Below are 24,423 nucleotides of genomic sequence, written 5' to 3'. Positions count from 1 at the left end.
ACGAGATGCTTTGTACACAAAATCTACCTTTTAGATTTAGGTTGGATTTTTTGAACTAAATATGGTGTTAAGATTTAGAGGGAAAATGAGGTAACAAAATCTTATAGGGATTTTATACTTCAGAAAAGGTTTCAGATTCTCACATGTTATTGTCTTCTATGATGTCTCAATAACGTTTATGAAATTCCAAGTACATTATTGTCTCTTTTTTTCTTTCTTTTTTCAGTTATTGGAGCTTTGTTTATTTATTTTTTTATTCTTTTTTCACATAAAAAAGAAGAATTAGTGGTGGCTTTTCTTTATGGATGGATATGGTTATGACATTATTTCAAGATTTGATCCCCTAATGAATTTTTTGCCTCTTTTCTTTCTTTTTTGGTTTTCCGGTTTGAAACTCACATTAAAGTTCAACTAAATTTAAATTCACATTGAGAAGTTTCACATTAGAGGTAAAACACTTCCTAATAAAGATGACTCTGTATCCATCCAGAGGGACTCATACCCGAGCCTTTTGATTAAGACTGAAGAAATATTTATCACTTCACCACAATCCTTCTCGATAATTTTTTGCCTTTTTTCATTGTGCTCTTTTATTCCACCACTTGGCTACTTATGACTTGTGCCACTAATTAATGAATCATATTTTTTTGTGATTTTACATGTCATCCCAATATCCTTAAAATAATGTTCTTGCTTTCTTTTATCCACCAAAAAATAAAAAAAGAATTATTTTATCGCGAAGGTGAATAGTATTAATTAAATATTGAGAGACAGAGAGATGATATAGTTTCTCACTTGAGTTCAAGCTTTAAAAATGAGAAATTTTATGGTAATTAACAAACATTTCCCCCTTAAATTATGCAAGCAAATGAATTTTGAATGATTAAATATATATAAAAAAATTAAATGCCATTTTCTTTGAAGGTTTATCAAATATGACCTAATATCTGATATTTACTATTATGAGATGCGATTGGATAAATAAAATTCCTTTATCTTTCATTACCGATTTTGAATTCAAATCCTAAATATAAGTTTTTATAAAATTTTATATATATATATAATAATAAAAAGTTAAATGACATTTTCCCTAGAGATTGCCATAAAAGCTTTTTGTCAATTATGAGGTGTACCAAACCAACTAATATGACCATATTAAATTCTACTAGATAGGTTTTAGCCCACCAACATCATTAAATCAATCTGTTTTTCAATTTTGTAGAGTACTATTTTATATTTTGTACTATAATAGACAACACTCGACAAAACTACCATATAAATACAAATAATAATGGCCCTAATATTTAATTTCCTAAAATTGTATATTAAAAGTGAACCTAGACATTTTGATTCAGATAAAACATTAAAATGATTTAGATAAAAGTACAATCAGACCCTTTTATCATAATAATGTATTAAAATCTTAACGAAAAAATAAATCTATTAAATAAGAAATATATAAGACCTTTCTCATTCTTCGTTTATGTTGAGTCAAGTTTTTAAAATAAAAGAAGTATCAGAACATTAATAATGAACTCAAAGCTAATGAATTATCTATGTTATATTATATTATATACTTTTATTACACTATTTTGCTATAATAACCCATAAATCTTATGACAAGAACACTATTATAAAGAGGTTTGACATTATATGTTTGACTTATTATTTCTTATTGATACTTTTATATTCTATTCCCTTTCATCCACACAATAGTGCAAAATTTCATATAGAATTTCATTACTATGATAGACTTTTTTTTAATTAGTCAAAGGTCAAATGAGTTTATTAGGTAACGTAACAAATTTGTTGCCATAATCCCAGTAGTTCCCAATAATTATACGTAATTTAATACATTTTTCGTTTCATTTTATTTAACTTATGCTGACTTGATGGTCAAAAGGAAAAATAAATTTATCATAATTTACTATAATGAACATGTGAAAGGAAAAATATATTTTTGTAATATAAAAATCAATTAAATGAAACTAAAGAGAAAAGGTACTAATTTGGTTCTTATAATTTACTTACTCATGTACTTTTAATGTAATCATTTACCTAAATCGACTTAAATGGTACAACCTCAGTCCACTTTTAATTGTTATAGTTTCCTTTTTTTGAGTCAAATTATAAGCACTTTGACTAACATTTTATGATATATTTTTTCACCATATTGATATGCAAAAAATTACAATTTATACTTTTTGTATAGTTTTTTAATATCTAAATTTTTTATTTAACGTAGCAAATTAATGTAATCTAATTTAACTTTGAAAATTAGTCAAATTGATTTTCGAAAAACGCAATATGACAATTAAAAATGGACGGGGAGGGAGTAACACTTTATTTAATAATCAAATAAAATTGAAATCTGAACCAAATTACATGTATATTAATTTGGATATAATTAAATTCACAGCTCAAATAATGTGATTATATTTAAGAGCTTCTTGCATTAATGACTTCCAAAAGTAACAGTTTTTAAAAAAAATAAAATTCAGTTCCTTTCACCTAAAAATGATATAATTTAATTTATAGAAAAAATACAAACAAATATTGAATTGAAAGGAAATAATGTGAATATATTTAAGAGCCTCAAATAATTTTTTTTATTTTCATTTCCAATCTGGCAAAGTTTTTGGATAACGTAATCTAGACTTAATTATCATAACAAGGAAAACATTATCTAATATTTTTAATTCCTAAATATAAACAGGTAGTAAATATTTAATTTATAAATAAAAACAAATAATTTTATTTTTATTTTTATAATAGTAAAAAGTCCAACGAGGAGATTCAGAAAATAACGGCAATAGTAGCTCAACAGAAAAGAACTGTTTCCCCTTTTTACTTCAGTTAAAAAATATATATTATAAAATAGAAATAAAAAAAAATATACTACTTGTTTTACTTTGGATACAAAAAATTATACCCTTTTGACTTTGACCTACAAAAAGTAAACATTCAGAGTATTTTAAAATTTATTGTATCATTTTCATAATATATTTTTATTATACTAACATGTCATGTTTACGCTTAATTAAATATTAATACATAAATTTAAATGACCTTTTATTATATGAACATGCCATCAGTATTATTACAGAATAATTCGCTTTTAATTTTCGATTTTTTTTCTCATAGAAACAGGAAGGGAGTATAGCTGTCTTTTCTATTACATTTGCATTATATTTAGAAAAAAATCTATTTTTGATGAATTAATGTTTTTAAAATTCAAATATATAAATAATGTTCGACTTGACTCGTCTTTTCTTCTTCTATTTCAATTATATCGCTTCATATTTTGAAAATAATTCAACTATTTATAACTATACAATATTAGGACCACAGGGGATCAACATATATTGATCGATGATACCCTTTCATTGACAAATTATACGGTATAATTAGATAAAAATATTGTTTATGTATATATATTACGTATTGACGCTTCTTAACTTTTAATGATTTAACTTTTTTTAATATATTAATATTCTTTAATCGAAATTCTAACTACGCCACTAAATAAAAAATACTTCTTTCAAATGGACTCTATATGATACGAATACAATACATTTCATAAGGGAAAGGAAAATAAAAAAAAAGTAGAAGATGAAATTAATATTTAAATAAAAGTATTTAAGCACGCTGTTTACTTTTTCTCTTATTTTGATTTTTATGCTTAAAAAGTGACACGTAAAGATTACAAGAAAAAAAGAAAAAGTAAATCAGAATAATAAAAAGTGGCGCTAGAAACTTCACCAAATTGGTTGAGTGAGAGAGAGAAAAATATACTCTCTCCGCATCTATACATATAGAGAGAGAAAACCTATATTTTTAGAGAGAGAAACTTTAGAGAGAGAAAAAGCCATGTGTTTATGTATATATAGGCTATATAGATTACAGTGAAAAAAACTCTCTTTTTCATTCCTCCATTATTCGTTCATTCTCTCAGCTGAAAGAGCACAGAATTTTCAAGAAATTTATGATGCTTTGCAGTTAAAGCTTTGGTTTTTTGCAGATTTTTCTCGGAATTTATGATTTCAGAAAAAAAAAAATCAATGCAAAAGCCCCGTTTAATGGCCGATTTAGCTTGCGTTTTGTTAGGGTTCAGGTGAGTTTTTGTTTTTGTGGGATTTTGTTTATTTGAGTTAAAAACTAAAAAGTTTCTGTTTTTATTGTGTGTTTTGATGTTGTAGATGATTTTTGTTATTAATTGGGATTAATCATGATGTGGGGTTGTGAGATCTGAGCTAAATTTACTGGCTTGAAACAGTTTGGTTGAGTTTTTTTTCCATGTGATCAGCAATTTGCTGATTTTTGTATTCTCAAAACCTTTTTTTAGACCTAAATTGTTTTTGATGGATGAATACTTAGCATTTCAGTGAATGTAGTAATCAGTTTAAGAAATGTTCATGGTGGTCAATACAATTTGGGTTATGTGATATAGAAAATCTCAGCTAGTTTGTGATTTGAGGCATAGTTGATTGATTAATTTGATATATGGGTGTGGAGTGTTTGACAATGCACACATTGTGTGGTTGATTTCTCGGATGGTGGCTCAATTAGAAGTTATTATCTCCGAAAGTCATCTTTTCTTTCCAATTTTCTCCAACAAAGAAAATGTGTATGCTTTTCTAGTGACCCTATGAGAAATCAACTACGCGGTTGTGCATTTTGGACTTTAGATCTGTGAAGGCAATTTAATTTATAGGGAGAGAACTGGCAGGAAATGGATTTTCAGTTTCCCAGTTTTTATTGGTTCCTGACAGCACTACTTCACTATAATGTGTATGCTGTTCTAGTCATTGCGTATGTTGTACGAGCACTGACATTGAAATCAGTGGACTTCTAGTAAATGAAATAGAGGACTCTCTACATAGGAAGAATGAGTTTCAATTTTTTAGGAAGATACATATCACTTTCATCATTTAATATTCTTCTTATCTTCCAGACATTAGTTAATGTGTCATCTTTTCATTTCTTTCTGGTCTGTGTTAAGTTGAGATTTTGATTGGAGTTGCTTTTCTTGTCCCATTTTAGTAGTGAAACTTGAGCTCGGATGGTTTTCCTGCGGAACAGCATAGATTGCTTTAAACATTAAGAGCCACATTTCCTTCGTCATTCTTACATCCTGTTTGTTGAAAGGATGTCAGGTTTGTGCTTCCCATTTAATAATTGACTTTAAGAACTGTTATGGATGATCTTGTTTGTACATTTTATCTTTGTACTCACGTATGCATATTCTGCGTGATATCTTGTATTCCAGAATGGTTGGATGCTTATGATGACGTAAGAGAAAGAAGATCAGACTTTGAGGTTTCAGAGGATGAAAGACGACGTTCAAGAATTGGTACTTTCAAGAAAAAGGCATTACATGCTTCAAACAAGTTCACTCACTCTCTGAAGAAAAGAGGAAAAAGGAAAGTGGACTACAGGTTCCCTTCAGTTTCGATAGAGGATGTACGTGATGCAAAAGAGGAGAATGCTGTCTGTGAATTGCGTCAAAGGCTCCTTGAGCGGAATTTGTTGCCATCCAGACATGATGACTACCATACATTGTTGAGGTGCATTTTTTTCTGAAAAATTATTCGGTTAATTTTTCATGTGTGTGAACACCTAGGTAGCAATGACAGTTTTCATTAGAAATATGGATGAAGAAGCAGTATTATTTAATGAAGTTGCATCCTTTAATGTATTTTGATTTTCCCTACTAATTTTTTTGAGGCTTTGCTTACAGTTGCATTGCTGTTTGTTTTCTGCACCTGCATACTGTGTCCTTATATCTTGCGGCCAGATGTTTAACCTAATTTTTATTAACATTAATTTTGTGTAGATTCTTAAAGGCAAGAGATCTCAATGTTGAGAAAACTATTCCGATGTGGGAAGAAATGCTTAACTGGAGGAAAGAGTTTGGAGCAGACACAATATTGCAGGTATTTAATAGTTAATACTATTACCTCAACATTAATTTCACTATTGTTCTGTGTAATTGTAGATTCTAATTGGAACTTGTGACCACTCAGGATTTTGACTTTGAAGAGTTGGAAGAAGTATTGCAGTTTTACCCACAAGGATATCATGGAGTTGATAGGGAGGGAAGACCTGTTTATATCGAAAGGCTTGGACAAGCTAATCCGAACAAACTAATGCGGATAACCACAATTGATCGCTACTTAAAATATCATGTCCAAGAATTTGAAAGGGCACTACATGAGAAGTTCCCTGCATGTTCTGTTGCCGCAAAGAAAAGAATCTGCACAACAACTACAATTTTGGATGTGCAAGGCTTAGTATGTTAATTCTATCAGTGGCTAATTTACTAAATTGATGATGTTTCTAACTTGTATATCTTTCTAATCTACATGGTCTGAACCATTTTGAACACTCAACTGCATTGACTAGAGACCTCTTTTTTCTATTACAAGGTTGTATTGACATGCATGAAACATCTGAGTGGTATTACAAATAGCTAGCATGCCCATGGGTGGTTTTACTTGGGTCTGGATCAATTATTTTCATCATTTTTCCAACTTGATCATACACAAAAGAGTATCAGATTTTTTCCCTCCAAATTGTTTTAGTAGTGCCCTTATGTAGCAATGAAGATATCATGACTATTTTCTTGCATTAATACAATTTTGTGCTCGCCGTTTCCATTACCAATCATTCTCAATCAAGGAATTTTTCCCTGTGTCAAGTTTTTTAGAGTTTTGTTCCTCATGTTTTATTACTACTATTGGTTATTATTCAAGTTCAACTTCTAATATGGTATGCTGTCGATGCAGGGGATTAAAAATTTCACAAGGACAGCTGCTAGTCTTTTGGCGGCCATGGCAAAAATTGATAATAGCTATTATCCTGAGGTATAGCTGTTAACTGTGAACATCTATAAATGAGACTGTCCAAAAAATTTATCTAGACTCTATTGTCATGGCATACCTTTAATAATATCCAACATGTCTTTGTAGACACTGCATCGGATGTTCATTGTCAATGCTGGCCCTGGCTTCAAAAAGATGCTCTGGCCAGCAGCTCAAAAATTTCTGGATGCAAAGACTATTGCAAAGATACAGGTAGCAGAGGAATCATGTTTTTTTTTTTTTTGTGCACTCTCTAACTACAATTGACTGAATCTCTGTGTTCCAATCATTACTTTTGTAGGTGCTCGATCCCAAATCCTTGGGTAAACTACATGAAGTTATTGACCCAAGGTTCACTATTTGTTTTGTTCTATGTTTTTCCCTTGAAGAATAAAATCATTCAACCGTGTATCTGATTCTCTCTCTCTCTCTCTCAAAAGTCAATTGCCTGACTTTTTAGGTGGCTCTTGTACCTGTTCTGATGAGGGTGGCTGCCTCAGGTCTAACAAGGGTCCATGGAGTGATCCTGAAGTAATGAAGGTGAGCCATGCCAGTTCAGTTATATTCTTCTTCTATGACATGTTCTTCATCTTGGTAAGCTTTATCTAGTCCTGGAGGTGAGAACTAGTTTGTAATAACCTGTTATTTTCTCCTCTATAGCTTGTGTATAACGTAGAGGCAACAACTGTGAAGGAAATCTCTAGAAAAATTGGTGACCAAAGGAAAATTGAATCCTATATACAGATACGCCCTTCAAAAGTAAATTTTCACTTTGGCATGCTCCTTTGTTTCTTTTTCATTTGTCTTCCTCTGTATGACACAATTTATTATGTGTTCAGGGAAGGAGTAGAGACACATCCACAAGTGATTCAGTATTGGATGCTGATGACTTGTGTTCACCAATTAGAGGAAGTAGTAGCTCAATTTTGAGGCTGACCCCAGTTGATGAAGAAGTGAGTTTTGCAAAGCATAATGTACTTTTGTTTTTTTCATCCAACTCCTGTACTGCTCCTCCGCTAATATGTAGTTGCAGTGCACGCATGTGCACTTTTGCTTCTTTATATATCACACTTTTTTTGACTTATAATCATTGGTTTCGTAGGTTAGGTCATCAGATTCAACAGCCTATTGTAGCTGTGATGATGAATTCAGCCTAGGTGATCGAGGTGTCACTAATGAGCATGGATTGCTGCATTGGCAAGAGCAGTCTCCTGTGAGCAATCCAATGAATCGGTCCACTAATACATTGCCTCATTCTGGAGGTATTTGTCTTGTTAATCATGAATTCCATCAAAAGATCCTTTAATCGATAGCTACCTTCACTAATCACTAGTGTGTTGTAAGACGTGGCTTGGTTTATAGAGACACCATGAGAATTATAAAATGCTATTAGTTGAACCAATTCTCAAATCCATGATGTAGGCACATACAAGTTTTCCTCTAGAGTGTAACTCCACTCCAGTAGAAAATGTTAAACGACAGTAGAAATCATAGGGGAGAGAACACTATTAGCCTCAGTTCTGTTTCAAAAGAAAAGAATAATTTTTGATAGTACTAGCAAGAAAGATAGTGGAATTCCATAGTGCAAATGAGTAGTGTCTGAAGTTATAATAAACTTGAGAGGAAGTTATGCTGCCTTGCTACACTTCTCCACCCTCCAAGGAAAAGAAAACCTTAAGGAAAGAATGACTCTTTACGAGTTTCAGAAGCGGGATTTCTCTTGCCTCAAAACCTTTTCCTTTTGGCATGTGAAAGGAATGTGGGAAATGAGAAACTTCTTGTTTTAAGTCTTATTCGCCTTTCTAAAAGTCTCCTTTGGCTAGTGGATGTGCTCACCTGGTTTGTTTTTGGCCATTGTGTATCCACCTAGTGTTTTTTTGCTTATTGAAGACTCCACAAAATCTATACTCTATCCATCTCTTGCTACTCATTTTCATCATTTGTGTACACACTCTGCAATGACGTGCTTAGCCTTGTATATCTATGTAGTCTAGTCAATTGAACTCTGAGTTCTTCCAAGCTAAAACTCGTGCTAGAATGGTAAATGTAAATTCATATATCGTGGTGTTCATGTCCATTATTCGTTCTTTTTAGGTACCTGGGCAATTAATTGGTGTGAAAGAATCCAAGAGAAGATTCTGAGCAGCTGTTTCAGTTGTTTGGAAAGGAAACTGATTCCTTTCATACTTAAAATCTTTGCATTTATTCGTAGTCTTCCCTTCGAGTACTGGAGGAAACAGACAAATGTCTTTCCGACTAATGCATTGGAAGAACGACAAGGGAGCAGTTCATCCATTAATGATGAAGCAGTTCAAAGAGTAAGGGAGATCCATCCATGCATGCAGCGTCTTCATAAATTGGAAAATTTATTGGAAGAAATAAACAAAAAGCCCGCTGAGATCCCAGCAGAGAAGGATCGAATGCTTCATCAGTCTCTTAACAGGATCAAGTCTGTAGAAGTTGACCTAGAAAAAACAAAAAGGGTAAGGCTCATCAGTGAGGCAGGTCAAAAAAATTCCACATAAAATATTTCCTTATAAAAAAGGTCTGTAAAACTGTGAGCTTAGCAGTGTTCTCTTATTATGTTTTATATCTTCAACAGGTATTGCATGCGACGGTGTTGAAGCAACTTGAAATTACAGAGTTAGTGGACAACCTAAAAGAGTCGAGCTTTCATGTAAGCATCACATAACAATATGAACATATTGTTGGTCATCATTATCTTGTCAGCTCTACAGTCAATCACTATATGTGCTTAGCTGATTTATTGTCCTGTCATGTGATACTGTTTGCATCTATCTTGATACAGTTTGTGTCTACCTGTCTGCTGTTTTATTTTATTTTATTATTCTTCCCATGTTTGGCAAAAAGGCTAGGGGGTTGTTGTCATGTGATCCAATTGGAAAACTAAAATGAAGGCAATTCATTATGTTGGCTTCTTACCGTTATGGTTGTCTATTATCATGCTTTAGCATCCTTCCTGCAAAGGCCTGGGAAGTAGATGGGAGTTAGACTCTGAGCGTATCTGCTGCTGGTAACATTGCCATCATGGTGGTGAAAACGGGAAAAGAGGAAAGGAGTGGGTGAGATGAGGCGGTGAAGTTCTAGTAAAATGGTATTTCATGGAGTTCATCTGATACTCTCTATTGATCCACTACCGAATTGATGATTGAAGGATGAGTTTATACAAGGCCAGGAAGCATGGCCTCATTTACCAGTATATTGGCTCGATATGTGTGAGATACTCTTGAGCTACTTGCAAGATATTCATTATAAATCCTGAATCTTTTATTTAGTACCATCACATTTCTACCGATAGGACACATTTTCTAGTCATAACAAAATGTGAAAGTTAAATGGTAGGTGTTTCTAATATGACTCGTATCGATATGGCTGCATATGACATATCATATTTTCTTTACTATTGGCTCTTGCAACTTATATCATCTTTCTTTCTTTCTGAAAGCATATTGTTTCAATTAATCCTTCGCGGACACAAGTCTGAGATCTGCTGATGTTTTGTTGCAGAGGCGGAGATTGTGGTGTTGAATATTGAAAGGTTGGAGATTCGAGTACCTGACAATGCGATGATAACTTTTTACTGCTAACTATGCTGCGAAGGGAGATGTTAGCTTATGCACCTCCAGCAGTGGTGACAAAGTTTTCCTTTTTTTTTTTTTGTACAATGTCCTTTACAGAACATGCAGTTGTGTTACTGCAAGATGATGTTGATTATACTGTACTGTTAAACATCTTAAAGAAAAAGCTTAAAAGAATGCCTTTTGAGAGTTTAGAGGCATATTTATACCATCTTAATTCTGTTCCTCCATCCCATTTGATTATTATTTTTCCCTTATCATATGTTTATTTAAGTCAAGGCTAATCCATAAGCGTGTTCTTTAATTTGGTCTCATCTGAATCTATACTCTTCAATTTTGGTTGTGCACTTAATTTTGTATAAAATTGAATAAGTAGACACACGTGTTTTACATGACATAATATAAATTAATTTGAGTATATTTGTTGCAAATTGTTATGTTGGATGTGTGTGTCTATTTATTCAACGTTATATAAATTTGATTGTTTACTTATACATATCCAAAATTGGAAGACATAAATGACAAAAACGGAAAAAAGTGTTATTGGTTTATTAATGTCGGGTTATCGTCTATAAGATCAGCCTTTCTGGAAAACATCAGTCGTCGTTAAGGAAAATTTCCAGTGGATGTCTGTTGGTATTAGTTCTGTAATTCAACTTGCACAGCTCATAAACAATTAATTTCCTGCTAATTAATCAATTAATTAGTTGAGGCAAGTGGCCAACACGTTGTTAGTCAAATCACAATTTTCATTTTCCATTACGTATCCCTAAGTTATGTTCTACTAACTTTTTAACATTATCAACATAATTTAATCTGTTATACAAAATAATACGTTATTCTCTATTATAAATAAATATAATAATGGTAGAAGGTAAACTAGAATTTACAGATTTTTCTTGCATCGAAAGCAGAAGACTATAATTAACAATAATTACTATAATTAAAACTTGTTTTTATCTTTTGAAAATCGGAAACCTAGCAATAGGAGATTGTCAAAATCCGATGCTATTTTTCAGCCTCTAATCTTTCTCTATAATAATTTAATTAGCATTAAACAAAATGTTAAAGCAAAAATTGTATGCATTAATTAAGATATCATATAACAACTCCTTTGATCAAACTGCAAACACTTCTAGTTCTTAATGAGTAACTAATCCAACAACTCTCTCATTATAAATAGTAAAAATATATTTATTCAAAATTCTAACTCGATCTCTGCATTTTATTGTACAGTTTAAATCTTTAACCTTCAGCTCTTTTATCTCCCTCTTTTCACCATCAACGATTCTAATAATAACTCAAATAATAACGCCTCAATCCCAAATAAGTCTGAGCTATGTTGAAATATTTTCATCCTAATGTAAGAAGACACGGTCATGACAAAGCCAATTTACGCGTAGAACGGCGCTAGCTGTAGATGCTGTACCCACTCCAATTTTTTCTTCTTCTTATTATATGCTTTTAATAATTTTATGTCGTTATTAAACTCAAAATATTTTCTATTTTAAAAATATATGAATATAAATATTTCCACTACGAACTCAAACTTACTGTAAACAATTAGCTGGCAAGAACTGAGATAACTTTGTTCAAAGGGAAAGAGAACAGATAGATCTCTGTCTATTTCTGGGTTTCTTTCAAAGTTCATTTTTTTCTGGGTTTTTGTTGAAATTTTCTTCCAAGAACTCATCTTTTTCCTTTTATATTTTGAGATTTTAGCTCATTTTGCTATAATGGAGTGTAGACATTGTTTTTCTTGTATTTTTCTACTGTTTTCTTTCTTCATTTCAGCTTCAGCTTCAGCTTATTTATCAGGTTTGTGTTTTTTGTACTGTTTTTGTTTTTCCCAATTTGGTTTCTGCTATGAATGTTCTTACATATTTTATTTTTTGTTATACAGATGGGATTTTTGTTAATGAAGGTTTAACTGGGAGGAATCTACTTCAAGCCAAGAAACGTAAGCTCTTGATCATCATTTTTTGCTTTTGTTTGGTGGTCTTAGGAGCTAGATTTGTGGGTATTTTGTTAAGTTTTGTAGTAGCTGATTGGTTTGACTGAAGATCTGTTAAGTTGGGTTTGTTCTTTAGGTGTAATTATTGTTAAAATTGAAACTAAATTTGTGAAATAGATTGTTGGGTGTTTTGGTATTTCAGCTTATTTGCTTTTGTTTCTGTTTTCTGGGATCTGGATGTGTCATTTTGCCTCATGTTTGAGGTGAGGTGAGAGGAACCCTTTTGTAGTTGAAGATGGAAAATGCTCTTTTTTTGGTTAATCTTTATGCATTATTATTGTTCGTGTTTTTCATTATTTTTCGATTTCTGTTGTTACATGTTTGTTCCTTTAGCCTTGATTATCTTATTATCTTGCTGTTGTTTCTACTGCCTCTTTTTGATCATTCTTTGAGTCAAGGGTGTAGCCGGAAACAGCCTCTCTACCTTCTCAAGGTAGGGATAGAGGTAAGGTTTGTGTACACTCTATCCTCCCTAGACCTCGCTTGTGGGATTACACTGAATTATTTGTTGTTTTCTTTGCTGTTTTGTCTTGGTTATGTTCTTACAGTCAGGTTAGGTTTTAACATGCTTGAGTGCCTTTCTAATAAGGAAGAAATTTTTATGAAACATGCCATGGTTGTGTTATCCTGTAATTATGGTTAGTAGGTTATTGCAAATACAAGGACAAAACCAAACTTTTTTAGGATTATGAATGTTTAAATTGAGCAACTTGTGACATTTCCATATAATTTTGTAGTTGATATCATGTGATAGTTTTGCTAAGCCATTTTTAGTGCTCTGTGCAAAGTTCAATAAGCAGTAGGATGTGCTGCAATCTGCTGCGTATTCTCGCACACTGAAGTTCTGCATAGCACCACATGGATTTGATAGAGATGTTTTTTCCAGTTTGTTTTCTTGATACTGTGGCCAGGAGTTTCTGTTTGATGATACTCAGCTACGTACGAACTTATAGGATAGTGCTTGATTTCAATGATAACTTTGTTTTCTGGGCTGTGGATCTTCTTGTATGCTTTGTTCATCCACGGTGATGGAAAATGGAAAGGGAATGGCATGCCAGATGGTATAAATGTGAAGTACATTATCGAGTTTTGCAGCTTAGGTGTGTATTTAACTACTGTGTGATTGAAATGACATCTAGGACTGCCTATTATTTGAGTTGAAGTATGTAAAGAGAGCTCGTTGATGAGGATAATGTTTATGATGGTACTGGATATTTTTAAATTTGAGATGAGTCAAATCAAGGAAAACACGAAAGATCGTTGTTCGTCAAGTTCTGCTGATCTCTCATAATTCATATGTTGCCGCATGTGTGGTGACTTAAAAGCAATTTAATCTTGTTTTCCTCCATCAAGCAATTTGAAAACATCGATGTGCCTAATACAGGGAAGTTCGACAATTTCGTTAATTAGGGGAATTTGACACCCTGAGTTGCTTGATGACTTGTTTATTTGCTATTGTGAGATGCACATAGTTTTTGCATGTTTGTAACTCACTGATGATCACTTTACAGTGACCAAGAAGATTTCTGTTTGCTTAAATTTTTTACCTCAAGAGCCTGAAATGCTTGCTGAAGAATGCTTTGCTTCAATATTTATGCAGCTTGTCCTATCAGCTTCGAGTTTCAAAACTACACAGTCGTCACTACCCAATGCAGAGGACCGCAATACCCAGCCAAACAGTGTTGTGAAGCCCTTGCGCAGTTTGCTTGTCCCTATTCAGACTATGTGAATGATTTGACAACTGATTGTGCCTCTACCATGTTCAGCTACATTAATCTTCACGGGAAGTACCCACCCGGTCTTTTCGCCAGCGAGTGCACTGGTGACAAAAAGGGGCTACCATGTCCTGATTCTGCATCATCAGAATCTGCCAGTGCTAATAATAGTCATATGAGCTGTAGACTATCACCGATCCTGATGATTGTAACAGCTATTATGGGTTTGTTGTTGTTGCTTCTCTGAAGACCTCTTCAAGGTTTTGGCGTAGTTTCTGTATTCTTTATTGTCAAATATTGTTTGAACTCCGGATTTTCTTCTACCACGTTACCACTGATTAACAATCAACAAGAAACTCATTTGAGCCTCCTCTTGTAATTCTTGATATATTACAACAGCAGTTACTGCTGATACTTGTGTATTGAAAATGACTCTCCTTGGTAACCCGAGGATCTGTTAAATATTATTTCATTTTGTTGTATTTTCAGCATGGGAGATTGTAATTGTTTTTCTTTTTGTTCTTCCTTGTTGAATTCCCTGTGGGACGGGGATGATTAGGATGTGTTCTAGTGTTGATTATTGACATTTCTGCTGCCAGATAGCAGTTTGTCAATCATGATGAACTTTGATAAAAGAGTATCTCCATCCCCACTAACATCTTTTGGTAGTAAATCACAAGCTGACAATGTGATATTATGTGTGTGTGCATGAATACAGAAGGTAGATATAAAAGTTTTGCAACCATATAGTGGTATAGATACCTGCTTTCTCAACGGGTAGTGTCTACGCATGCCTTACTCCTACCTTAGACTATTATATTTAGTGTGTCTAGTAGTATACAAAATGTATCCATATTTGCCGTCATTTTGTTTGTTTGGATAAGGCTTCTGTGGTTGAGGATACAAGATATAACATATAAACCAATACAAGGAGCATTGGACAAAATTCACTTTCATCAGCCAAGTATTCTATTCCTCTGAAAATGAAAAAGATACACACAACTGGAAAATTCTAACAAGTTACAACTTACAATAAATGGCTGCTGCTTCAACAAACGCTCATGTACCATTGCAGAACTTTTCAGAATTGCAACGCGGAAAGAGGAATAAAATCCCCAGCAGTGTTCTGTTACTCCAGATGTGTCGCGAAAAGAAGGAAGTCGAGCAATTACATGGCCAACTGATTCTCAATGGATTAATTCATCGTTTTCCAAATGGAGCAAAGCTCGTAGAATCCTATGTTGGAGTTTCTGAAACTGATGATGCATTGTTAGTCTTCAACTCATCAATTCAATCACCTGATACATTTGCTTATAATGTTATGATCAGAGGATTGATTCTTAGCAAACGCCCTATAGAGTCGTTGTTTCTGTATGAACGATTAGTAACAGATGGACTATCACCGGATAGTCATACGTATACTTTTGTTCTCAAAGCTTGTTCCCATTTGAAAGCTGTTCTTGAAGGTAAAACAGTACATGCACAGATAATCAAGAAGGGAATAGAACCAAATACCCATATTTGTAGCTCTTTAATCTCTATGTACTCCTGTGCTGGTGATATGGCATCTGCAAAACAAGTTCTTGATGAATTCTCAGAGCATAACAATGTCATTTGCCCCTTTAACTCCATGATTACCGGTTATATGAATGAGGGTCTGGTAGAAGAGGCTATTGAAATATTCGATACAATGGGAAATAAGGATACAGCTACTTGGAGCGCGATGTTATCAGGGTATGTTAAGAATGGTATGCATGAGGACGCGCTTGCCACATTTCAGAAAATGATGAGTTATAATGTCCCATTGAATGAATCTTCACTTGTGTGCACTCTATCAGCCTGTGGAGAGTTGGGAGCTTTGGATCAAGGCAGATGGATACACAAGTATATCATAAACAAGAGGGAAATTGTAATTAGTGTCAATCTTGGTACTGCTTTAGTTGACATGTATGCTAAGTGTGGGTGCGTTGAGTTTAGTTACCAGCTGTTCGAGAAAATGCCTCGGAGAGATGTTGTAACTTGGGGAGTGATCATTTCGAGTTTTGCGACACATGGACAAGCCAAGTTATGCTTCCAATTGTTCGATGAGATGATAGAGTCTGGAGTTGAGCCAAATGGAGTTGTATTTGTAGCTATACTCTCTGCCTGTTCTCATGCTGGGCTCGTTGAACAGGGATGTCACTATTTCGATCAAATGGTACATCAGTTCGGAATAAGACCATCCATTGAGCATTTTGGATGCATGGTGGATCTTCTTGGCCGAACTGGGAGGCTTGCAGAAGCAGAACAGCTCATTTTATCGATGCCAGAAGCACCTAACTCGGTCATATTGGGTGCATTATTTAATGCTTGTAGAATCCATAACGACATTGAAAGAGGGAGGCCCCTATTCAAGCGGCTAATCAATTTGGAACCCTCACCTGATCGATATAAACTAGCAGCGCATTTGTTTGCTAATAATGGAGAAGATCACGAGATCAGAAAGTTGCTGAAGGGTGAACTTTTGGAAACTAGATGTGGCTTGAGCAATATTCAGGTGGATGGGGTTGATCATGAGTTCATGGTCAGTGATATCGCGAATGACAGAGCTCAAGATGTCTATGAGACATTAGGAGGATAGCAGATCAACAAATCTGGGGAACTCATTTGATGTGTGAGGGATTCTGTGAAGATTGTAAAATTCAATAAAAAAACTAACATCTGTTGTTGTTAAAGACTATACATCCTTGGAAGACACTACCAGGTTAAATTTAAGCACAACAAAAAGGGCAAAAGCTACTGCATATGCAAAATATTACCAGCTTGCTGATACATTTGACTCTGAAAAAATGTAGCTGAATGCGAACATAGCTGCTGCTGATTGACACTGACAAGTGATACCAACGTAGTAAAATTACATTCTTCCACTGCTGTCAACCCCCACAGAAACATTGATCGAGAAAGGACATTCCTTTAAGCAGAATAGAGCAGTGTGTGTGTGTGGTGCAGCAGAATGTAATCACAGTACGTGCAGGAAATATTAAAAGGACCACATGATTACAACACACGGCTTAAGGACATAATCGCAGTTGCATGGATCTGCCCCCTGAAGTAGACGGGACAAGTACCTCAAAAGAAACACAACCTAATGTAAGAGCAATCTCATATTCATATAGACGGAGCGATTTAGTGATACCAACAAGATTTCCTCATTGATGTTTACACGACATCATTCAACTTCAGATCCAACAGGATATGAAGCAACTGAAAATCCAGTCAGTTCTACAACTGTCTAACCAGTGACGAGCACTTGTATCAACACATAACCTGAAAAAGGTTCTCTTTTATTATAAGTCTAGAAGTCCAACTTACAAATATTCCCTCCATTTGGAACTACCTCAATAATCTAAGATTTTGTACATTATATACTTAGCAGATCCGCATGACTGAACGACATAACATTAGTCTTACACGTGATGTATAGATAGCCTTATATTTGTATCTTTAACAAATGATCTAATCATTGATACAATAGTTGTTCTTCAGCCATGAGGCACATCAAAACTCTTGATCTTTGGCAATACCACCTGTAGTGCCACTGACCCAATAATCACCACATAAACTTGCGTCTCAAACTATGACGAAATTGCTTTTTCATCACACACCAGGAAGTGGGGAAGGTGCTCAACTGTAGTAAACAGACAAAGAATTTGTATCATAATCAGGTATATGATAAACATTAGTTCAATGACGACAAGAACAAAATATTCATAATCGAGTACAGGCTAATTGTCAGTTTGATGATAATTACACTTTTTTTTCTACACCAATCCCCTCAAAAGAAGAGATCATAGTCGAATCAGAAGTAAATAATTTCAAAGAACCAAAAAAAAAAACAACTAAGCAAGAGGCAACCGAAAGAATTGACATCTTAAGCAGGTAGAGTGACTTCTACATTTTAAAATGCAAATTTGGAATACGATTTCTACCAGAAATAAGAAACATTAACTAATTTTTCAATTCAAGGTATCGTGTCAAAGTCAAGTTTGTCAATAAGCATGAGTAAAAGTGAAACTACTGCAACAAATTATGTTCAGAAAGGGTAGCTTACATTGCCAATCAGCTTAGCCCCATACCAAGCAGAATCTACGCCATATGGGGGAGGAAGTACTCTGATTCCATTATTCATGCATGGGGGAAGAAGTCCACACACTTCCTTCTCTAATCTTTCTGCAATAAAATTCATAATAAGAAAAATCAGTACTTTCCTTGAAGATTGCATTTCTTCTTTATTTCATCTGTTAACACTTCCGATTTTTACTTTCCTAAATTAGAAGAACACGGACAAACACATGATTCCATCAGATACATTGTCTAGGGAAAAAGAGCATAAGTTGCAATTCACCTGCTAATCCAGGCAAACATGCACTTCCCCCAGCCAAAACTACTGTTTTGTACCAGCTATCATCAACCATTAATTCAGCATCCTGGCAGTGCTCCATGCACAGCGCCACAGCATTCTGCAAACCCATAGCACGCCTGAAACAAGACCACAGATCTACTTATTTTCCATACTACAGATCCTTGTTCTTTTTTGAGGTAATTGGGGGGTGGGGTCAATTGTGTTTCACCATTTTAATCCTCAAAAACACCACTTTGTCTAAACGATATAAGCCAAGAAATTGGCATCATCAGTTGACCACAGTAGACTGTAGCCTCAAAATGATACTACGATGTCTCGAACTACCCCCACCCGCCCAGAGTACAAATCTCTCTCTCCATTTGCATAGAAGAAAATAAGTCTCAGGAAAGACCTGATGCAACAGGGTTCCAATTGACTACATAGTCCAAATCCACTTTGTCATGTACAGGATCTACTCCAGTTTTTTAAAGGCCTTTATACCCTAGGGGAAGTAATTGAAAATGGGAGTTGTTCAATAATTCTTACTAAAGTTCCCAGAATAAGGTAATATGGACGTACACTCCTGCAATGCGAGGCTGGAACAAAATCTCTCCTGTTTTAAAGCGCTCTTCTGAAAGTGTAAAGCAACCTTCAGATGCGATCTGAAAAGATGCACTGGTATCTTTGGATAACTCAGCTTCATAATCAAGCGCAACATAACAAAGGTTCTGCAATATGAACCAAATGAACCTCAGAAAATATACTTGAAAACATCACTAAGAAATAAAAAGTAACCGTAACTCTCATGCAGCTAGGCTTGTCAAGTCTATGTTTGTCACAGGATCAACACTAACTGAATCTAACATGATTTGTGTTAGTAAGATAAAAAGAACAGAAAAACTTGTACACTAATAACATCTTTATTTTTGAATAAACAAAATACAGTGAAAAAGTAAAGCAGAAGCTCTGCAATAACTCTTAAATTTGTAATCACATTCCTCTCCAGATACCATAAATTTCTGGAAAACTTAAACTTGGATTACTTCGCAAACCTTACATTGATTATTGTAATTCGACAATGTGTAGTAAAGAAGAAAATCACAAAGAACTCACAACTAAGATATGCATTTAACATGGTTTATTGAGGTTATCAGCAGCTAGTGTATATGCAGTAGTGCTGCAGCTATGATTATCCGACCAAGCACTTCTCAAGATTATTAGTATCTAGATGTGGCAGTAGAAGGACACGACACAACAGTTCAAAAATTTATGTACAGCGAAATGGTTTCCAGTAACAAAAATGTTACCACGACATATTTTTGAAGTGATTCAGAAACTGTTAACTTGCAAGGTAGAAACAGTGCAAAGAATCATGTCTAGGTGAAACCGCCTTCCTTCCCACTCTAAATGTTCTATGGACAGAAAGTTGATACCTCTTTCAGTGTCCGCACAGTGTAAAGTGACCCAAAATAAATATTCTTTTGTTGCATCTGCTCCTTAAGGAATCCTGTAAGCTTCAATGCTCCAATTCCCACAACTTCCACACCTACTTGGTGCATGACTTTACCGTGAAGAACTATAAAAGACCAACAAAGTGGCTACACATAAATTATTGAAACAATGCAATCAAATTGCAGACACAAAGAGAAATAAAAACATGCAATCCATGTAAGTTGTTCATGAAGAAATTTAAGAGTAGATTAAATCATCAGAAAGAATGAACAATTAGAGAGCACAAACTTTCTTTTTGATAAGGTAATTCAAAAGGAGTAAAGTAAATGTGAGATGAAATTAGTAAACAAGAAACATTGGAACCCATCTGTGATTCATCTCAGGGGTTGTCTGGTCACCGCTGATTTACTCAGAAAGCTGGAGAATAAAAACTTACTTTCTAAAATATCCTACTAGCAACTCAAAAAACAAAAAAACTATCACAGTTCAAAGAATTAAAAATGAATGAGTTCTATAAAGACAAGTTTACAATAAAGTCAAAGAACAACCATAAGTCCAGTACATGAATAAAAAACTTACTTGGAACAATAGATGTCTGGTTAAATCCAATGTTGACTACTATTCCTGAAACTTTCCTTGCAGCAAATAAAGCTAAAACGGCCTATAATTTTTGAAAGAAAGACATTATGATACTATTAATTATAAATCCAAAATCAGATTATCACTAAAAATTTGGAAGAATCTTGGTAATGTATGGTACAATCTTAGAAAGAGAACAGGAGAAGTTTGCCAAGTTGGTCATGACATTTTGATCATTTTCTCTCCCCATGTTAATAATATTTAGTTTTTGCCATTAACAATAGAAAGCATCAAGTACTTCATTAGTTAGTCAAATATGTATCAGATATTATTAGTGGAAAGTGAGAAGTGGGGCTATTTGACTGAACGAAGTCCATAACCGTTAAATAAGAGAAATATGTACTGTTATTTTATGTTAATTAAAATTTTCAGGGATGGAAAACTACTGTAATTAGCAAAAGAAGTCAAATATAGTAGGATGAGGCTACTTGGGTATGTATTAAATTGGTGGTAGCAGCGCCGAGTAGCCCAATGCTAAGGCACGAAAGATAAAATTCAATAAACCTAAGGACCAGGACATGCCACAACAGCAAGCAGGTGAATGCCTGACTAGAAAGGCACACGGTTACGTGAAAGAAAAGCTTATCTGTGATATACACTAGCTTATGAAAGGAACAGATTCTGCTTTATATGTAACATGTTCATAAATGTCGCTCAACAATGACATAAATGTTTTCTTCTTCCTCAATCTAACAAAGTTTTTCTATGAGCTTAGAACTTTTAAAAGTACAACCAAGATTGTTATCTAACAAAGTTTTGCTACGAGTTTAGAACTTTTAAAAGTACAACCAAGATTATCAAAACTAACAACTTTAATCACCTCTGGAAATCCAACAGATGTTGAAGGAAATGAATAAGTACTACCTGGTTGACAGCACAAACAGCAGGAACATTCATGTCAAATAATGCAGAATGGATCGCGTCTTTTAACTGCGTTCTAGCTGCTTTATCAGATTCAGTATCTGTATAGGTAAAGAGAAGTTAGAAAGAAAAATAAGAGAACAAACATAGTGATGAACTTTGAGAACCCAACTACACCCTCGTACGTGCACCAAGAGCCACTGAAAAGATCTTACTATGCTCACTTCTTAATAGTTGAAGATTTAATTGAGTGAGATAACAATTCAAACCTATTTAGCACCTTACCCTCTTGCTCAAAAGTCAAATGGAAGAATGTTCAAAAATAGAGTTGCATGAGCTGATTCATCAAGTAAAAATGGACACATATGCATATATTGTGAAATAGTATTTGCCCTCTAAACAACAAATTGAGTTATTGATAGGTTATATTTACAGAAATTTGACTGGATTTTCAGCAACGCCCAAATAGAAACTGACCATCATAATGGCAAATTGGAATGGACACAATGATCGGCTGTGTTGAAGTTTTCACCTGCATCCTGCATAGAATCCATAACAGCAGAAGAGAGAAATTTAGAAAAGGATTCCAGCAACCTTGGGTCTCAGTAACAAGCTCATATCTTATCTTCTAATTCCGGTTTGTAGGGAGCTATATGTAATACTCTAAAAAAGATATGAGGTGTTTTAGTAATTCTGGAAGTCATCGTGAATCCAGCCTTTTATACCTTATGCTCTCTTAGTGGGTAAAACTGGTGATTTATAATATAAATAGAGGAAATCTTGTTAGTGAATTATATGATAAACAATCAGATATGTGCCACTTTGGCAACATAATGATAAAGTGAGTCCTTTCATAGATAAAATTTTGATGCACATTCTTCTTTGGCAACCAGATGTCCATATTACAATCAATTAATAATGTAAAAAATATCGTAGAGGCCTGTTATTATGGTGTTAAAAAGCATTTTATGAAAATCAAATTATGTTTGAGAACCAAAAACCTGTTTAGATTGGTCAACAATGGATGTTGGTTTAGGTGGTCAAGCACCTTTAAGAAAAAAGGTACATTTACGACTTCTAATGTTGTCAGATGGGACCAATGTAGAATGACACTAAAAATGAACGGAACACGAACCTGGTGTATATTGTTGAAAAGAAGTGTCTCAATCTAGAATACATTGGAGATTCAATGTTGCCAAATTCCTGTCAATGGGACAATTTTTCAGGAAGGATTAGGGTGAGAATTTGTCTAGCCCATGGAACACAACAAATAGTTCGAACAACAAAGGCCTCAAATAGTCAAAAGTGCAAGTGATTTTCACCAATTGACAACTACAACTGTTAACTCATAAGAAAGCTCACCAAGAATGTCGCTGATCTCCCTGACGGAGCACTATACTTACTCCAACCAAATTTGCAATAGCCTGACCCACCTTTTAGTGAGAAAAATCAGAAAGATAAATAAGCTCAAAGAAATCATTTCTCTTTGTAATGTCACACAATACTCTGTTACATTAGAATTTATCCTCGAATCAGTAAAACACAACAACTAGAGCATTATGTCAACTAAAAGTTCGATTGTAACACATCGAAATACACGCACCGTCAATGATAATAGCACCGGGCACTTGAGCACGTTGACCATAAATACTCATGAATGACAGTTCTGGTACTGAATTTGGAAACGTCCTACAAATCATACACCTTATCAAACCAGTTACTGATATCCTCATCTACAATTCACTCTTTCATCTACTACTCCCTCCGTCCCAAATTAGTTGTCATATTTCAGTTCAGCGAAATTAGATTAAACCAATTGTAACTTTTCTCATGTCAAGTTCACCTAATTTGACTTTCCAAAAGCACAACTAATTTTCGATTAAGTAACAATTGTAAAAAGGAATTTACCGAAGAGGACCAGATCTCAAGTGAGTTTCAGAGAAAAAAGTAGAATCCCAAGGCTCATGCTGATTCTGAAGAAAGTAAATCCATAGCCGATTATCGGAAACAATGAATTTCCACGATTTACATACAGAACTCAGCTTAGCAGACTCTTTTGGCCCTAAAATCTTCAAAATTTGAATGAAAATATCTAACGGAATCCGATCGAATTCTCCGGTGGACGCCGTCGGTATATACATCATCATCTGGTCAAACCGATCCATGGAATTGACAGTTGAGGTGGAGTTACTCGAAGTGGAACGAGTAGATACGGATTCCCATACCTTGCGTAACAACATAGCCATGGTAGTGTTTTTATTGTTCTGGCACGGCTCCAGTCATGAAATGGGAGAAGGTATAACAGTTTTTAGCTGAATATGGAACTGAAATTCATCTTCATATTTGCAAAGATAGACTGATTTGAGCAACACGTGGATAATACGTTTGCCAGATATATATTTTATCTTCCGCTAAAGTTAAAAAGGTCAATTTGGTGTGCTAATGAATGATTGATTTAATGATTTTTGATTTTTTATATCAGGTTATCAATTTTTAAGGATTTTAGATTTTTTTTTAAAGGATTAATCGATAACCCTGTGGTAAATTAATAAATTGTATTTATACTAATCAGCCTATAAAGTGTTTTCACTTAGGAATTAGTTCATACCTTCATTTTTGACGGTCTTAAACTTTCTCTTATCCTACAAAGTGTTCGTATTTGCTTTTAAACTTTGTCAATTCATGTGTATAGTTCATTTAGTTAGTTACTTTGTTTCTAATTGATTTTCAATGATTCTTTTGTGTGTTTACTGGCGTCTTAATGATTAAATCAATAATTGAACCAATTAATCAATATCATAATAGTTTTATAACGATTTGGCATATCTACATTAGAATTTCTCTCACAATTTTTGTATATAAAATTAGTGTAAATATATATATATATATATATATATAT

At 34.0% G+C, this 24,423-nt stretch overlaps 4 protein-coding genes across 8 annotated transcripts; 3 read left to right on the top strand and 1 right to left on the bottom strand.

Annotated features, from left to right (window-relative positions):
- The first annotated feature begins 3,841 nt into the window (after positions 1–3,841).
- LOC102595095 (phosphatidylinositol/phosphatidylcholine transfer protein SFH13) lies at positions 3,842–10,688 on the top strand. Of its 3 annotated transcripts, none has more exons than XM_015308147.1 (15): positions 3,842–4,114; positions 5,047–5,156; positions 5,270–5,567; positions 5,837–5,936; positions 6,027–6,293; positions 6,789–6,866; positions 6,972–7,076; positions 7,165–7,214; positions 7,304–7,403; positions 7,524–7,622; positions 7,703–7,837; positions 7,966–8,125; positions 8,958–9,346; positions 9,466–9,540; positions 10,392–10,688. In XM_015308147.1, the coding sequence occupies exons 2-15, from the start codon at positions 5,150–5,152 to the stop codon at positions 10,410–10,412; spliced, it is 1,884 nt and encodes a 627-aa protein (XP_015163633.1). In that variant the 5' UTR covers positions 3,842–4,114; positions 5,047–5,149; the 3' UTR covers positions 10,413–10,688. The 3 variants fall into 3 exon arrangements, with proteins under 3 accessions (XP_015163633.1, XP_015163632.1, XP_006346082.1); XM_015308146.1 differs by having other exon boundaries at positions 5,044–5,156; XM_006346020.2 differs by having other exon boundaries at positions 3,843–4,114; positions 5,044–5,156; positions 7,703–7,816.
- Positions 10,689–11,985: 1,297 nt separating this feature from the next.
- On the top strand, positions 11,986–14,681 carry LOC102594762 (GPI-anchored protein LORELEI). The gene is made up of 3 exons (XM_006346019.2): positions 11,986–12,280; positions 12,366–12,422; positions 14,077–14,681. The coding sequence occupies exons 1-3, from the start codon at positions 12,199–12,201 to the stop codon at positions 14,436–14,438; spliced, it is 501 nt and encodes a 166-aa protein (XP_006346081.1). The 5' UTR covers positions 11,986–12,198; the 3' UTR covers positions 14,439–14,681.
- A 546-nt stretch (positions 14,682–15,227) lies between these two features.
- On the top strand, positions 15,228–16,811 carry LOC102594432 (pentatricopeptide repeat-containing protein At5g66520). Its single transcript, XM_006346018.2, has one exon. It carries the CDS (start codon positions 15,228–15,230, stop codon positions 16,809–16,811), a length of 1,584 nt encoding a protein of 527 aa, XP_006346080.1.
- A 687-nt stretch (positions 16,812–17,498) lies between these two features.
- On the bottom strand, positions 17,499–23,903 carry LOC102593881 (actin-related protein 8). 3 transcript variants are annotated; one of them, XM_006346017.2, is made up of 12 exons: positions 23,433–23,902; positions 23,128–23,213; positions 22,887–22,948; positions 22,660–22,727; positions 22,002–22,063; positions 21,528–21,625; positions 20,604–20,685; positions 20,006–20,148; positions 19,152–19,300; positions 18,576–18,709; positions 18,282–18,400; positions 17,499–17,858 (listed from the first exon to the last, which is right to left on the bottom strand). In XM_006346017.2, exons 1-12 carry the CDS (start codon positions 23,768–23,770, stop codon positions 17,781–17,783), a joined length of 1,419 nt encoding a protein of 472 aa, XP_006346079.1. In that variant the 5' UTR covers positions 23,771–23,902; the 3' UTR covers positions 17,499–17,780. The 3 variants fall into 3 exon arrangements, with proteins under 3 accessions (XP_006346079.1, XP_006346078.1, XP_015163631.1); XM_006346016.2 differs by having other exon boundaries at positions 22,887–22,957; positions 23,433–23,901; XM_015308145.1 differs by lacking the exons at positions 17,499–17,858; positions 18,282–18,400 and having other exon boundaries at positions 18,628–18,709; positions 19,119–19,300; positions 22,887–22,957; positions 23,433–23,903.
- Positions 23,904–24,423: the final 520 nt, after the last annotated feature.

The sequence above is a fragment of the Solanum tuberosum genome, unplaced genomic scaffold (assembly GCF_000226075.1).
Source record: "Solanum tuberosum cultivar DM 1-3 516 R44 unplaced genomic scaffold, SolTub_3.0 scf00076, whole genome shotgun sequence".
Taxonomy (NCBI): Eukaryota; Viridiplantae; Streptophyta; class Magnoliopsida; order Solanales; family Solanaceae; genus Solanum; species Solanum tuberosum.
The sequence above is the reverse complement of the archived record's forward strand: the minus strand, read 5'-3'. Positions and strand labels throughout refer to the sequence as shown.

Coding starts and splice junctions, on each gene's coding strand:
- LOC102594762 (XM_006346019.2), top strand. CDS start 12,199: ATGGAGTGTAGACATTGTTTTTCTTGTATTTTTCTACTGTTTTCTTTC. Junction 12,281..12,365: donor AGCTTCAGCTTATTTATCAG/GTTTGTGTTTTT, acceptor TTTGTTATACAG/ATGGGATTTTTGTTAATGAA. Junction 12,423..14,076: donor TCTACTTCAAGCCAAGAAAC/GTAAGCTCTTGA, acceptor ATATTTATGCAG/CTTGTCCTATCAGCTTCGAG.
- LOC102594432 (XM_006346018.2), top strand. CDS start 15,228: ATGGCTGCTGCTTCAACAAACGCTCATGTACCATTGCAGAACTTTTCA.
- LOC102595095 (XM_015308147.1), top strand. Junction 7,077..7,164: donor AGACTATTGCAAAGATACAG/GTAGCAGAGGAA, acceptor TTACTTTTGTAG/GTGCTCGATCCCAAATCCTT. Junction 7,404..7,523: donor GTGATCCTGAAGTAATGAAG/GTGAGCCATGCC, acceptor TCTCCTCTATAG/CTTGTGTATAACGTAGAGGC.
- LOC102593881 (XM_006346016.2), bottom strand. CDS start 23,770: ATGGCTATGTTGTTACGCAAGGTATGGGAATCCGTATCTACTCGTTCC. Junction 22,064..22,659: donor TTTTCAACAATATACACCAG/GTTCGTGTTCCG, acceptor GATTCTATGCAG/GATGCAGGTGAAAACTTCAA. Junction 20,686..21,527: donor CTGTTTGTGCTGTCAACCAG/GTAGTACTTATT, acceptor CAAAAATTATAG/GCCGTTTTAGCTTTATTTGC.